A 13,683-nucleotide genomic window follows, 5' to 3' on the forward strand; every position below is an offset into this window, starting at 1 on the left:
CCTTGGCAGAGTGGAGAGTTGAAGATGGTCCTCATCTTCTGAATGGCCTGCAGCAAATGTCACCTTATCCCTGCCCAGCAGCAGAGGCCATGTGAGCCCATAGAGCCCAACACGGTGACCTGTGCATCGTGTAAATGTGTGAATTGCATCAAGTGGAACTGTACTTCTCCCTGGAAGGTGACAGGCCATCGCTGAGGAGAGGACATACATAATCTACAATGAGCATGACCAGCCTTAATAAGGGAGCCAGGGGCGGAGTCCCAAGAAGCTAACATTGAGAAAAAGTTTAGTCCCCTTCCCTGAAAACCTCCTGTCTACAGTCCCAGGCCAAGCAGACAGATTTGGAAAATAACAATGACATAATTCACACTTCTTTTCCATCCAACACAGAGCAGTCGTGGCACTCTGGCCTTTGCTTATGTTGTTCCCCTGCCTGGAATGCCCTCCTCTGCTCACTTCCTCCAACACAATCCCAGGCAACTAAAGTGTTCAAGGATAAAACAATAGGCTATCTTGGATTTGCTGGGATATTAGAGAGGGGGAAGTGAGAATAGAAGAGGCGGGGGGGAAATAGTTGAAATAAAACTGGACAATTAATAAAATATGCTGTGTATGTTAGGGTTCATTCTACTATTCTATTTTGTGTATATTTGGAAATTTTCATAATAAAGCATTTTCTAAAAACTCCTCTGGATCCACAAAACCCAGGTCACTCCCGCCTTGTACGTGAAGCTTTCCTGACGGCTCCCCACTCACTCATGGACAGGTCACTCCCTAGTCAAACTCTAATGGCATGACTAGCACCCTCCAAGGCACAGTCATTTAATTCGGCCATATATTAGGTGCTTGCTTTCATAGGCTTTCAATTGTCTCTTTAACTTCATGGCAGAAAGGAGAGGAGGGAAAACAACTAACATTTCATGAGGGCCCACTATGTATAGGGACTGAACTACATGTTCTCACTTAGGCCATGTCCTGTCTGCTTCTCTAGCACATAGTTGGCTCATCGTGGGTGTCTCATAAACATAGGCCAGAAACATAAAGGAATCACTCACTAAACATTAGCACAACAATCTGGTAGACTAGCATGCAGCCATCAAAGGTAAGCGTCTCATAATATAGGGAAGGACTTCTAAGTGAAAAAAAAAAAAATCAGGGCACAAAATCATACCTGCAGTATGATCCCAACCCTGTAAATACTGGCTCTATAGAAGACTGGGTGGCTACGTGTATCAAATGTGCTTCTTTCTGGGTAGAGGAGTACTTGGGAAATTTTTTCTTGTTTTTATATTTTCAAAATCTGGTTTAATAATGGTACATAACAGGAATCAGCAAAGTTCTTTTATAAAGGGCCAGGTCGAAGATTTTTTCAGTGTCGTAGGCCACGCAGTCTCCATCACATCTAGTCGACTCTGTCTTGTAGCATGAAAGCAGCCACAGACAATGCGCCAGTGAATAGGGGTGGCGATGTTCCAGGACAACTTTATTTACAGAAACAGGCAGCAGGCCGGATTTGTCTTATAACCAGCCATAGTTTTACAACCTCTGATATATTATTTTATAATCAGAAAAAAGTTATTTAAGTATATATTCTTTGGTTATAAGATCTTGGTATCATAATCAATAGAACATAGAACAGAAACCTTACAGCCAGGCTTTACTCTGATATCCTTACATCATGAAACCATGTAAATTAAAAGCCATAAGTGAGAGAATATGAGAATACAAATTCTGTGCTGGATAGAGTAAAAATTAACAATACCTATGATTAATACCAATTTTCTCTCTATTTTTAAGCCTAATATATTTTACTTATTTAGATTTTTCTTTTGTGTCTTTCAATAAAGTTTCATCATATTTTAGTGGCCTCTCAGAAATCTATTATTTTTAAAATATCATGTAGGATGAACAGAAAAACTATAATTTTCATTTTTTTTTCCCCTCCAGATTTTCTGAAGCCAAGGCCCTGGGAGAAAGTATAAATGAAGCAAGAAGTAAAATTGGTAAGCAGATGATATTCTGTGAGCCTCTTTCAGAAACCATTTTCCTGGTGAAAATCAGGTCATGATGTGCCTTCAAATGGCCATGAAGCCCAGTTTCAGGAGAGCCCCTGCCAAGGAAGCTGCTTTGAGAGGCTTCCCTAGGAAGTGTGTGATTCCTCCCATCACCCAGCAGGAAAAGCACTTTCTTTTGTCTAGAACTTGAACTTTTCATCCTCAGACAGACCTGAGCTCCAGCATCCCAATCAGAGAGTTGTGCTTTTCCCTGGTGTTTTCAGCAGTAGCTCTGCTAATCATGACTTCACGGTTACAGTGAGACGCCATTTCGTATTTCGAGTATGGTGAAACACTCTTATACCTCCCAAAGCTTCTACTTAGCATTTTTGGCAGAGGTACGATATGTTAGCATCATTCAGTAAGCCGGTGGGAGGATAAGAAGCAAAAACAAGCCATCATGACTTCCCAGGGTGGAGGCTGCCACAGAAGGCTCCCCACTTAGGTGAGTACCAAAGGTGAAGTTAAGGCAAGAGGCAACTCAGTAAAATGTGCCTCAAATTCTCGTGGTTTTTTTTTGTTGTTGTTGTTGTTCATTTGTGGGTTTTTTTGTTTGTTTGTTTGTTTTGTTTTGAGACAGAGTCTCACTCTGTTGCCCAGGCTGGAGTGCAGTGGCATGACCTCAGCTCACTGCAACCTCCACCTCCCAGGTTCAAGCAATTCTCCTGCCTCAGCTTCCCATGTAACTGGGACAACAGGTGCATGCCATCATGCCCAGCCAATTTTTGTGATTTTAGTAGAGATGGGGTTTCACCGCGTTGGCTAGGCTGGTCTCGAACTCCTGACCTCAAGTGATCCACCCACCTCAGCCTCCCGAAGTGCTGGGATGACAGGTGGTGAGCCACCACACCCAGCCTCAAATCCTTTTTAAAATAAGAGGACTGGTTTTTTTCATCCCAAACTAAAAGACACCACAGAGACCCATCTCCCAGGCCCAGGGTAGCTTCACAGAGGGGATCCCTGTGCCTCACCTCTGTGCTGGAGAAGGCAGCAGTTCCTGGCTTACAGCTGGCCCGCTGATCTCTCTTACTACCCCCTTTTCTCCCCCTACAAGTGAGGACAGGACAGAAGCCACTGTGCATGCCCCCTTTAATTCTTCTAACAGAATATAAAAATCACGATAGCCTCAGTTTGTCTCAGTCGGTAAACAGGAGTCCCACAGTCCCCCCTGTGGCCTGAGACAGAAGGGGCTGAGGCAGCCAGACCCAGAGCCACACCCAACAAGCCACACTCAGAATCCTTGTGTCTCAGGGGTTCTTGACCTAAGGTCCAGCATCTTGATAGGAGAGAAATGCCCCTCTATTTTTACTAACCTCTAACTGAAATTTAGCACCACTTCAATGATGAACCCAGTGGAAGTCACAGAGGCTTTCATGTCACATCACAGAGGGGCAGACGTTGTAAAGTATCTTTTGTGCTCATCAGTACAAAATTACAGTGGTTATTAGACTCACCATTAGATCTTTTTATTTCATACATTGACATAAAAGCACATACAGATTTCTGTATCACAAAAGGTTTTACAATTTTGGTAACTATTTCAATATAATTGGTTTATCTTAAAAGCCTGTGTATTTTACTTTATGCACCAAATTATTATCCTAAGAGGGGGGTCCTGCAAGGTCATCAGACTGCCAGAGGATTGCTAGCACAAAAACAGATTTCAAACCCCTTTCTTGACCTGGATTCCTGAACATACTTAAACTGCATGAGAAAAACTGGAAGTTAGGAATGTTTGTATTTTTCTGAAGATAATGTCCATCCATAGCTTATCTGATTCTCCGAGCATCCAGTCACCCAAACCAATAAGGAAATTGATTCTAGACTGATCTCCTTCAGGCAGAAAGGCAGACACTCGGTGAGGGGCAGCCCAGTCCCAGACAGCGGGCAGTGATAGTCTACCTGGCTTGAAGGGGAGAAGGAGGGGAAAGAGGAAGCTGACTTCAGTGGAGCCGGGGCCAATTCGTCAGCATCCTCTTAACCTCAAGGAACCCAGTGGTCTGTTTTCATCCTTGGAGGGATAAGAGAGACCTTTTATAAACTGCTTCTCCCTAAGAAATAATATAAAGTTTTGCTCTTAAAAAATCTTACTCTGTAAACCAAAATAAAACCATTCCAACATTAATGAAATAGACTAATGATGGAAGGCACCAATGGACTATACTAATATACTTAGTTTTTCACTCTGAGTACAATAGAAATAACTACAAATTCCCCATAACTGTGGTGCAACCATGTATGTTGGTGGAGCAAATTTGCCACATTCTGTAAGATCAGGCAGGTTGGGAGCTGCCTTAAAAGCTGCACAGGTGTTTCCTGCCCAAGATCCAAGGGCCAACAAAGTGAGGGCTGTCACTGATCTGCCCAGAGAGGATGTCCGCTTATAATTCATACTCAGAGGGTCCAGATATGCTAGGAGAAGATCTGGACAAGCAAACTTTTGTTTTTTCCAGAAAATAACAAGTAAAACTCACATCAGTATTGAGATTCAAGCTTCCACTGCTACCAAGAACATAGTTAATTAAGTGATGCCTAAAAAGCCAATGCCAGTCTTCACTTCACTTTATGCAAATACCGAAGTAAGACCCATCTCCTGGCCACCTGTCTTTCAAATTGTGCTCTGATCCAAGGGGCCCGGGTGAGTGGGTCATTGAGACTCAGCCGCATTACTGAATAAGGCCTCACGGTGCTTGATCTCAGGGAGTAGCCTGCCGTCACGACATCTCAGACACCAGGTTAGGACTAAGGAGGAGGAAGGTGGAACTTGTACACACATTTAAAATTTCCAAGGCAACCCTGAAGGACACTAGTTTCTGGAAATTTAGGATAGAGTGAGTGCATTTTGCTTAGGGAGAAATGAAATCAAACGGAATTTGCAGTCCCCAAGGAGCCCTTCAGTGAGTCTAGGAGGCAGGAGGCAGGAGCATGGCATGAATTTGCCCTGTCTGCACAGGATGGTGACTCAGCTCCACTCCCAAACTGGGCCACATCCTGCCTCTGGACCCCGAGGCAAGATTAAGATGCCGAGGGGCACACATGTAATTGGGCTGCGGAGAAGAAACAAAAGCTGTATTTGTGAACTGCAAACCAGTCAGCCCACATGTTTAAAGTTCAGGTTGCCACTGTCTCCTCAGGTAGTTTGTTTTTTCTCTGACATTATGATCCACAGCTGCATCTTGAGCTGCCTTCCTTCTCAAAACTCCATAAAGGCTATCAATTTAGTAGTGACTGTATAATATCTAATTTTTATATGGCATCATCAGTCAGTCGGAACTTCCATATAATTTCCTTTTCTTAAAAGAAGCCAACCCAACTAGTAGATAAACTCTTGCTACAAACTCCTTTTTGTCTTTCTCTAGGCACCATTTACATCAATCCTGATGTTGAAATAAGTTGAAATAAGAAATGGGAGAAGTAACCAATTTAAAATCTCCTTGAAAAATAATAAGAGTCTGTGTTTCTGTCGGAGAGCCATCTTTATTGTATCTACCTGTTCCATATACAAGATCATTAGGCTGCTTTTCTTCACATGGGCTGGGGTTTTGCACACGTTCATTTACACCCTGCTTCCATCTGTCATGTCTCTAAAAATGCCACTGAGCCCAAACTGAGAAAAGAAGTAGACTGCTTTAGAGGCGGTGGTATAAGCCAGGCATGTTTTTGCTTACTAGAATCTAGGCATTAGGTTTTTTACATCACTGTTCTCCCACTGGCAGCATTGTCTTTGGCAACAAAGGACAATGAATGGCTGTTCACTGGCTTAAGGCCGTCTCCAGACTAGTCCTGAAACAGCTGCCTTGCAGGCAGGTAAAAGAGCCTGACTGACACCTCTTGGCACCTCTTCATCCCTCCACAGACCCCTCCAGGCCTAAATGAAAACTCACATCACAGGAGGCTGCACAGCGGGTTTTCACTAGTGAGGCACTCAGCAATCAATTCAAAAATCACGGGGAATGTAATAGAAGAAGCCGTTAGTGAGAGGCAAAGAAAAAGAAAAACAAATACTAGAAAAGCTAACAAAACATTCTGGAAGTTTTTTTCCCCCTACTCCAAATTCAAAGAACCCCCCCAACCCACCATTTGACTAATGCCCTGTTAAAAAATGTTTCTCTTGTACATTTAGGATTTGGGAAAATCATTTCTCAGATCTGGGTCTCCGTCGGCAGAATAAACCAGACCGTTTTTGCTATTTGTCAGTTCTGTGCATGTTCTGTACTTAAGCTTCATTGGAGGTTTACTTTTGGACCTACCTCCTGCGTGTCTGCTTCTTGTAACTTATCCTGGAGTAAGGAAAAGACAACATCCAGGCTGTTTTGCTAGATTATGATGACCCAGATCAAGTATATCCTTTTGTTACTATTTGTTGCCAGCTCCATACAAGGACAACACCAGCAATAACAGCAGCTTTCAGCATTTATTGAGCGCTTCACTCCAGGCTGGGCTGAGAACTTAACCTATGTTATCTCATTTAATCCTCATAGGGAGGAGACACACCTGTAAGGTGGGTATTACCATATATGTCACAGATTCTAAGAGACACAGTTTTTACACTCTTAACACCTGTGTTGTCGGGATGTATTTAACCAGCCCATTTGGCCTTTTTTTTTTTTTTTTTTTTTTCACATTTAAAAAATCTCTGTATTGGGGATTGGTCTTCTAGTTGACATCGTCTTAGATTCTATGAAATATGGTATTTTCACTGTTTTTGTTTTGTTTTGTTTTGAGATGGAGTTTTGCTCTGTCTGGGTGGAGTACAGTGGTGGCGATCTCGGCTCACTGCAACCTCCGCCTCCTGGGTTCAAGCAATTCTCTGCCTCAGCCTCCCAGGTAGCTGGGATTACAGGTGCACACCACCACACCTGGCTAATTTTTTGTATTTTTAGTAAAGACGGGGTTTCACCATCTTGGCCAGGCTGATCTTGAACTCCTGACCTCGTAATCCACCTGCCTCGGCCTCCTAAAGTGTTGGGATTACAGGCATGAGCCACCGCGCCCGGCCAGATTTTTTTTTTTAATGAGTTGCAGTGAAGTGGCCTTTGTAAGCGGGCAAACTAGAATTTCTGTCCAACTCCAGAACTTTTTAATACTGTATATGATCTCCATAAATTCATATTTACCTGACTTTGACATTGTCTTCTGAGTTTAAATTTCTCTCAGTTGTCACTCAGTTTCCCTCATTCTTTGGCCTTTATCCTACATGATATTCCCAACAAAAGGCTCAAACTAGACCCTAGCTCAGGAGCTTCGGGCATTGCCCACCAAAATTAAAAGGCTCTTTGTAGCATAATTAATGACAGGCCATCTTTGGCACATTGAGGCCCAGTTGTGGGAATGAGTGGGGCTGAAGTCCAGCCTGCCCTTGCTCTGCATCCCACGCGTGCCACTCAGCATTGCATCTGCCCATAGGAAGACACACCTTTTTCTAGTTTGCACAAAGGTCCCCCATGGGCTTGCAGCAGCTCTGATAGGATTCGGTGTCCCACATGTGTTTCAACTATCATTTTCAGTGGTTTGGAGAACAGGATGGAAGGGTTGTATTTTCAGGCTGTATACAATTCCAGTTTTCAGGCTGTATACAATTTTTGATGCTTCAAAAAAATACAAGAGAATTCAAAGCATAAACGTAGATGTGGTTTAGTAGCAATAGGTATGCTGAAATATTTATGCTTATGTACCAAAACCAGCACAAATAAGGACTCGAGAAGGCCTGATTAAGGGCAGTCATAGGAGTCACTGGGGACCAGAAAATAAAAATGTGTTACCATAGAGTAAAAAAAATACTATATTCTCAAAAGTAAGAAATATAAAAGCCAAGATGTCATCCCTTCCCTCTACCCAGCATTTCCATGTCAACATTATACTGTGTTTCCTCAGTGATTCCAGATCTCTACAAGAATAGAAATGGTTCAGAGAAAAGCAGGTAAAGGGATGATTTAAAAGTTACAAAGTAATTTTTGATTTATTAAATGATTCACCACATTTATTTTTAATAACAAGCTCTGCTAGTGCACTAGAGTATTTAGTCTGATTTTTTTAATTACATTTATCAAAAATTTCAGTTAATTTTTTGTACCCAATTTGCATTGGTTACAGTGTTTGACTCTAAGAACAGAAGGAAATGTGTTGTCATAGGTAACTGGGGAATCTAAGGAGTACAACTAGCCTCAAATGCATCTCTCTCTCCTCTCTTCTCTCCCTCCTTGTCTCAGTTCTGCTTGACTACGTTGTCTAACAGCCTCTCTCCCCAGTTAGTAGCAAGATGCCCCTGGAAACTCCAAGTTTACATGTTCTTTAGAATTCGTAACTTCAGTGAAAGGGACCTTGCCCAACAACACTGACCAAAGTCACTGGAGGGACAAATGATCAACCTGGCTTAAGTCATGTACCCACCTCTGAACCAATCCCTACATCCAGGGCAATGAAACGCTCTGATTGACTAGGCCTAGATCATGCCCCCACTCCTCAGGCAGGTGCTTAGCCCACCTGCACCACATAAACTGAACAAAATTTTTAAGGAATAGAGCAGGTATCTTTCTCCACAGGAAGAAATGCTAAGCACACAAAAATTATGTTTACTGCAGACCTTACAGAAATTTATCTATGGCCTGAAATAAGAGACATCTGTAAAGCAATGGGTAGTAGTTGTTATGAGAAAAGACAAGAGTTAGACTTATTTATCCTGGAAAAAAGAAAGCTGTGAATGCGGAGCTTAAAAATTGGATTTAAGTATAGGTGCTATAATGGAATAAATGCAAAATGGCATGCTCAAAAATCAGGGGTTATAGAAAAATTAAGACTGGGGAAGACCGCTCAGAGCCCATGCCGCTTTAACTCTAACAAAACCAATTACAACCCCATTAAAAATAATGATATAAACGACATGATAAATTCCTACTACATAAGGAAACACAATCTATTATTAAAACTTCAGATTTTTTTTTCCAAAATAAGGTTATCATGATAAAAGAGGATTTAAGGAGGGGTTGAGGCTGCTGAGAGATGGAGACATGAGCATCACGCGCAGAGATTGGGGAGAGCAGCACAATAAGCCCCCCTTAAGAGACAGCACACTGGACCACGAAAAGGAACGTGGAGGGAAGGGTGCTGCAGTTCAGTCCTGCATTTCTCCACAGCTTCCTGGGCTCGGCTATGCCAGCTTACTTTGTATTCAGTTGCTTTAACTTGGTGGTGCAAAATTTTAACATACGAGGAGAAAATCCTATGTGAACAAATAAGGTTGTGTATTACACTGACATCACTTCCCTGTTAACCAATTGCATATGAGGTAATTCCTGTTAAAGAAACATGGTTGTAAGAGAACCAACGGTATATTCCTTGATGATATACAGAGAGACCGATAAATTATAATTCAGCTTTAAAGAGATTCAAAGAAGTAAGAAATAATTCGCAATTGTATTGAAAATTTATTTGATCATGTGAAAGAACATTTTGACAAGAAGGTAATTAAATGATAGAGATCATGGGACTCTTGAAAAGCAAGACACAAAAGCATCTTTCTGAGATGACTCAGGTATCTAGAGATGAAAAGAGCAAAGATGACTCATTAAGGTCTCTCTGTAAGAGTTCAGGTGTCACTGAAATTGCAAAATATTCCAAGACATGAAGTTAGCTGAGTAACAACCCATAACCAGTATGACTGATATCTTCATGAAATTGAATGTTTTGCTGCCAAAGTTTGGAGATCAAACAAACAAAAAAATGATTTGAAGCAAGTTGGAGGGCTGTAGTGTACATTCACTAGCAAGATTGAACACTAATAATTGCCATATAGAGAGAAGGAAGCAATGATTTGGTTGGAATGCCACCAAAAAGAGATGGATGGCTACCTCCCAAGAGTACTGACAGAGTAGTCTTACCTTAGTGAGTGAACCAAGGTCCGAGACCTGGCTAGGAGGACGGAGGAAGGCTGACCCATGCCAGTCGAATGGACTGCAAATCAGAGAGGCAATTTATGTATTTACCATGGTGGATGTTCTTTTACAGATAGGAACTCTCAAACCACCTCTATCCACGGCACCTCCTCTCAGGAAACAAGCTATATTAGTTGTTGAAAGGCTGATAAGTGGGCCTCTCCAAGTGCAAAGGGAATGAAAACAAAGAGAAGTAAAGAGTTTGGAGAGAGAGGTTCCCATGGTCACAATTAAGCCTCAGAAGGCTTCCATTGCCCACAGCAGTGAACATTCCTGCAGCAGTGATAGGCCTTGGTCCAGTCCCTGCCTTCTCTGGACAGTGCTCATTCACCATTGCCAACCTGACTCATCTGTTCTCCAGCCTGACCAGCCTCCTTCTGCACACAATACCTCTTTCACAAGACACGATAAAGCACCATTTGTGAGGCTTCTTCTTGCTAAACCATAATTATATCCCACTCCTACCTCTCCAGGATGAACCGCAAGTCACTTTGCATAGGATTTGGGGTCACAGAAGCAATGACTTCTAGTTTAGCTGTTTTGATTTTAGAAATATAAACCTGATTGAGCTAGCTCAGGGTTAGGTTACATGCGTGGTGATGACAAGAATCTCATTAAGATATGATCATAAGATCTGAGGCCCCTCCAAGCTGTAATAGGAGCTGGAACCAGGACCTGGAGAGCTAAGAGGACCCAGGGTGGCCTTAGAGCCCAGCGCTCTGCCTCCATGCTTCCCTCAGTGCCTCTGGCTCCCTCTGTGTCTGTCTGCTCTTGTAACCAGCTGGCCCTGCTGACCATAGTCCCGCTTCCTCATGGCTTTGGTCTTCCCTGGTCCTAGCCGTACCTGAAAATATCCTTTAATATTCAGTCTCCAAGGCTAATGAGCTAATTGTCTGCTTATTTCTTAGCTCAAAGGTATGAGAAAGAGAATTTGACTGGACCAATTTGTGTTTTCTAGGCCTTTAGGACAGTAGCTGCTGGCAGGCTTAAGCATGTGCTGCTTTGGGGTCAGGAACCCACCTCTGGTCCAGGAAACTGTGACCAGGGAGGAAAAGAGGTCTTGTGTGTCAGAAAGTGGCCACCTAGGCGGCAAAGGGGAGGAAGCTCTCTCTTTTAAAAAGGGTATGGGTAGGACAGGCACAATGATTGATACCACATATGCTCTTAGTTTTATCTCAGGGAGAGCTGTGTGAAGATTTTTTGCTAGTTCAGCTCTTATTAGGTGACATCAATTCCTTAATTTCCAGGTTCTCAAAGAAGCAACTCACTATTTCCCCTTTGTTTTACAGTAATAATTGTGACTAGTAAGGTACATTATAATTTACAGTACCTTATTATTTTTCATACAGTCAAATCCATTGATCTTTTATGAGTTCCTCCATTGCTTTCATACTTAGAAATGGTCAATGTAATAATAATAATAGTAGGTTGTTCATTGTCAGGGATCTGTTTAATACCTTCCTAAATTTACTTATAGGGTTTTTTATATTGTTCAATTTTTCACATTCAATTCATTTAGGATTTATTGTAGAATATGGTATGTAAGCTGAGGCTCATAAGTTGAATCTTTTTCAAATAACCAATTTTCTCAACGCCTATTTCATTTTAATGAAATGCCTTTAAATGACATTTCTTTCCCTTATAGGAGAGTCATTTCAGATTTTCAGAAGGCAGCTGATGCATTCTAAATCTCATCGTAGCAGTAATGTACATTCTTGACATGATAATTTTCATTCAAGGATTTCAGAAATAACTTTGCCAGCAGATATGATCATCTAGATATCAGAATAACCCTGCAGAAAAGTGGCAGCTTTATGTAAACCAGGAAGCTCCTGGATGCAGAGCCACAGGGGCATATGGGTAAGTGGGTGGTCCCTCCAGGCTGAGGCCCTCTCGGCACTCTCTGAAGGGAAGGAGACTCTCTTTAAATGCACCAGCAGGAACTGTGCTCCACTGACTGATTTACCCAGGGCAGAGAGCTGGTAATTTGTTGTTTCACTTCTAAGAAGGAAAAGTGTGTTTTATTGTCTTATATTGATTAGAAGGATGAACACTTACAGCTGGGACAGAGGTAGGGAAGAGGGTTTTGTCAGTGATGCTGAACAGAGAATACCTGCAAATAGCAGAAGTTTGCTGTGTCTCTTGTCAACTACTCTGGAAACACTGATGAGTCCCCCTGCTGAAATCCACCAACAGCCTCCGAAAGCAGAACACACAAGGGTGGGAATAGCCCTCCTCGCAGCCGCCGTTCCACTCAGCATGGAGATGGCCTCAGTTTGGTGCTGGCTTCATGTGGTAGCATGATACTGTGGACCAGACTGATTCTCTCACACAGAGCCTGCACCAGAACTTATTGAAGTCAGCCTAAAAGTATGCATGAGCAGCTCTACATCAAGCTGTTTGTTAAAGCACAGACCTTCAGAGGAGATAATGAAACACCGCGCAGACACTTGTCCATCCTCAGGGACTCAGCACTCACCTTCTGGCAGGTAGATGACTGCTACTGGGCAACACTGAAAAAACAGAGATGCTCCCAAGCACATCTAGGCTATGTCACTGATCAGGCATCTCATGAACCAAAAGCCCAGCCCAGGTAGTTTCGGAGGCAAACTAGTAACAGCAGGACCCTGGCAGCTACCTGAACAAGGCCAAAAGGGTGGCCAGGGACAGGACAACTAGGAGTGCCATGGGGACTTCCCAAAGTCAGGTGTCAATGCTTGGACAGAGATAGAATTTCCTGAAAGGACTGGTGGCAAACAGAGAAGCCCATTGCCAGCGATTGTGTATCTAAGCACAGAATATAGGTCAGCAAGAGTCAAAGAAGTAGAGTCCCTGTCACCGTAATAATAGCTAACTTTGATGAGGTACTATTATAATATCCTTACCATAGATGAAGAAACTGAAACTTATGAAGATTGCTCAGTAATACACAGCGAGTAAGGGATGGAGCTGACAATAAAGGAAAGAGGCAGAGAGGTTAATGGGAAGAGGACTAAGTTAGTCAAGGGAGGACAGCCTTCCTTCCTAGGGTCTCTTCCTTAATCTGGAGTTCAGAAAGTCGTAGATTCATTGGGGTGGTGGGTTTTGTCTCTTTTTAACTGCATAAGTGATTCATGGGTATATTTTGCCATAGTTCGAGCAATTCATTAATATACATAGCAAAATGTAAGCAGCCCACACACTTTCTCTCACCTACTACCAATCATGTCCCTGCCTCAGAGAAGAGTAGGCACTTTCAATAATTTGATTTTTCTCCTTCCATCCTCTTCTGCACATTTGGAGAGAGAGAGAGAGAGAGAGAGAGGCACCTATGTACAAAGATATCTTGTTTTGTTGCATAAATGGGACCATAAAGTATCATTCTGCCCCTTGCTTTTCTCATTTAATAGTGAGTATGTTAAATGAGAAACTCACCATTTTATGGTGAAATAAACTATGTAACTACTATGAACTGCTTCCTTGTAACAGACATTTCACCTTTTTTTTCCAGTTTTTCTCTATTACAAACAGTGCATGCATTTGTGTGTACAAATGCGAATGTTTCTTTGGAATAGATGAGTAGAAGTAGAATTAGGGGAAGCAACAGTATATGTGTATTTTTAACTTTCATGACTACTCCCCAGTTGCCTTCCCAAAGAGCTTCATTAGTTTATATTCCTTCCAGTGTGTGACAGTACTCATTTCCCTGCATCCTTGCT

The 13,683-nt window shown here is 42.3% G+C and overlaps 1 protein-coding gene across 10 annotated transcripts in view; it reads left to right on the forward strand.

The window, feature by feature from the left end:
• LOC105489673 (kinesin family member 6) overlaps positions 1-13,683 on the forward strand; it is a 388,549-nt gene that overhangs the window by 301,939 nt on the left and 72,927 nt on the right. For all 10 annotated transcript variants that reach the window (XM_071097107.1, XM_071097102.1, XM_071097101.1 and 7 more), the window contains one exon: positions 1,948-2,003. In XM_071097107.1, coding sequence (XP_070953208.1) covers positions 1,948-2,003 — 56 coding nt within the window. The remainder of the gene's footprint in view (positions 1-1,947; positions 2,004-13,683) is intronic.

The sequence above is a fragment of the Macaca nemestrina genome, chromosome 5 (assembly GCF_043159975.1).
Source record: "Macaca nemestrina isolate mMacNem1 chromosome 5, mMacNem.hap1, whole genome shotgun sequence".
In the NCBI taxonomy this organism is placed as follows: Eukaryota; Metazoa; Chordata; class Mammalia; order Primates; family Cercopithecidae; genus Macaca; species Macaca nemestrina.